Source organism: Lynx canadensis, chromosome B3 (assembly GCF_007474595.2).
Source record: "Lynx canadensis isolate LIC74 chromosome B3, mLynCan4.pri.v2, whole genome shotgun sequence".
Classification (NCBI taxonomy): Eukaryota; Metazoa; Chordata; class Mammalia; order Carnivora; family Felidae; genus Lynx; species Lynx canadensis.
The window spans coordinates 70,081,668-70,084,188 of record NC_044308.2 but is presented as its reverse complement, the minus strand read 5'-3'; the positions used below and the strand labels follow the sequence as shown (position 1 = coordinate 70,084,188).

The following is a 2,521-nucleotide window of genomic DNA, read 5'->3' as shown; positions in this document are numbered from 1 at the left end:
AGGAAAACAAAATGCCTGATAATGGAATAAGAAGGGAAAAATAGTAATTCTGTTTTCTTTGTATTTCTTTTCCAATTAAATTATTTCTAACTCTAGGATATGAATAAACTAGTAGGATAAATAGGAAACTACATTTGTACCACTGATTCTCACTTTTCTTCATGTTTTATCCTCAGGCGATTTGAAATCACCTCTTCTGTCCAAGTCAATGAATGGACTAAATGAATCTGTTGTTTCTGAGTTTATGTTGTTGGGACTCGCTAGTTCTTGGGAAACTAAAGTTTTTCTCATGTTGATATTTTCCTTGATTTATTTGGGGATCATCCTGGGAAATCTTTTCATTTTCTTTTTGGTAATTTTTGATTCTCATTTACATTCTCCTATGTACTTCCTGCTGGCCAACCTATCCCTCATTGATGTGGGGCTTTCCTCTACCACAGTTCCAAAGATGATTACAGACCTTTTAAATGAACACAAGATAATTTCTTTCCAAAGTTGTATGACACAGATATGCTTCATCCACATCATGGGAGGAGTGGAGATGGTGTTACTCATCGCCATGGCATTTGACAGGTACACAGCAATCTGTAAGCCTCTTCACTACCTGAACATCATGAACCCTAAAATATGTGTTTCATTTGTAATTGCTGGCTGGGTCATTGGGGTGATCCATGCTATGTCCCAGTTTGCTTTCATTATAAACTTGCCCTTTTGCGGTCCTAATAAAGTAGACAGCTTTTACTGTGACTTTCCCAGGATCATAAAACTTGCATGCACAGATGGAGCCAAGTTTGAGTTTATTATTGCTGCCAACAGTGGCTTCATGAGCATGGGCACCTTCTTCCTGTTAATCCTTTCCTATATCTTCATTTTGGTCACCGTCTGGAAACGTTCTTCAGGAGACTTATCCAAAGCATTTGTCACTCTGTCAGCTCACATCACTGTGGTGGTTCTATTTTTCACTCCATGCATGTTTCTCTATGTATGGCCTTTCCCCACGTCATCAATTGATAAATACCTATTCATTGTTGACTTTGCTATCACCCCTGTCTTGAATCCTGCCATCTATACATTACGGAACAAAGACATAAAGATATCAATAAAAAGATTGAGCAAATGGGGACATTATGTCAAATTCTGCTGACTCAATCTGGCTTTGGAGCTCTGAAACTATACATCCATCAACCTATTGGATATTTTCACTTAGGTTTCTGACACTTGCCACATCTGGAGCTGGACATAACATCTATGTCACTGAATAGATTTCTACTACTTCTGTAAAGCATTTACTCATCACCCTTACTACCATGGGAATTGTGAATCCACTATGATATGGGTTATTTTATCAGACAGCATTACTATCTACTAAATATTTATAATTGAAATTATGATCATTTTTACAATAGAAGGATATAATTACATCTCTTCTGCTTCCCACAGGTTTGCAAATGAACTGCCAACTAGCTCTGGAGAATGTTAGGAATCATTATATCAAATATATGTGAGACTAGTAATTCTACATAGTTTACTCAGTTTGTACTCCTTGAGAAGATCCAAAGTCAAAATTTGATTGTAATTTATTTGAAAGCTGATTTTTGGAAACAACATCATTAATGAATTGGAAAGTGAGACGGAGACGTGAAGGATGTTTATGTTGATAAATGTAATGGATTCGAGCCTATCATGGTCCTCTGGGGGACTCTATAAACTGTGGCTTAGAATTGTCCTAATTTAAGGTAAAGGAAGCTAGAGTACTTTTTAATTTTCATAGAGTGCATTAACTTCTTGCTATGTCCATTCTTCCCTACATATAATACTGTGCATTATAGGAATATGTCAGGTAGACTTTCAGATGCTGGCAGTAGAGAACCACCTCCGTGTTTGGTAACAAATGCCAAGGTATATCCCACTTTTCAAAGATACTTGATCTGTACTAAACATCACTTCATTCTGCTATAGATTTTTAAAGCAGCAACTGAATAAGATAATTCTGGGTTGAAAATATCACTATTTTAAAAGTCATTATGGATTTTCACTCAGTTCATGCTTATTGACCTCATGTTATTTGGTCTCTACTAAGGCCTAGCAACTAGCCAGAAATGTTTGTTTTCTTTTTTTTCTTTCTTTTTTTTTCTTTCTTTTCTTTTTTTCTTTCTTTCTTTCTTTTTTTCTTTTTTTCTTTCTTTCTTTCTTTTTATTTATTTTCCTTTCTTTTTTGTTTTTAAAGTATTTTATTGAATTATAGTTAATATACAGTGTTATATTAGTTTCAGGTGTACAATACGATTGAATATTTCTGTGCATTACTCAGTGCTTATCACTACAAAGTAGCTACCATCTGTCAGCAAATAATATTATTACCATCTTATTTACTATATTCCTGATGCTGTGCTTTTCATTTCTGTGACTTATTTATTTTATAACTGAGTTTGTACCTCTTAATCCTCTTTATTTATTTCACCTGTCCTCCCACCAACCTCCCCTCTGGCAGCTATCACTTTATACTCTGTATTTAAGAGGT

At 34.9% G+C, this 2,521-nt stretch overlaps 1 protein-coding gene across 1 annotated transcript; it reads left to right on the top strand.

The window, feature by feature from the left end:
• Window positions 1–208: 208 nt before the first annotated feature.
• Window positions 209–1,215, top strand: LOC115517016 (olfactory receptor 4F21-like). The gene is given in 2 exon segments (XM_030320192.1): window positions 209–1,073; window positions 1,076–1,215. Coding segments are annotated over 2 exon segments (1,005 nt in total).
• Window positions 1,216–2,521: the final 1,306 nt, after the last annotated feature.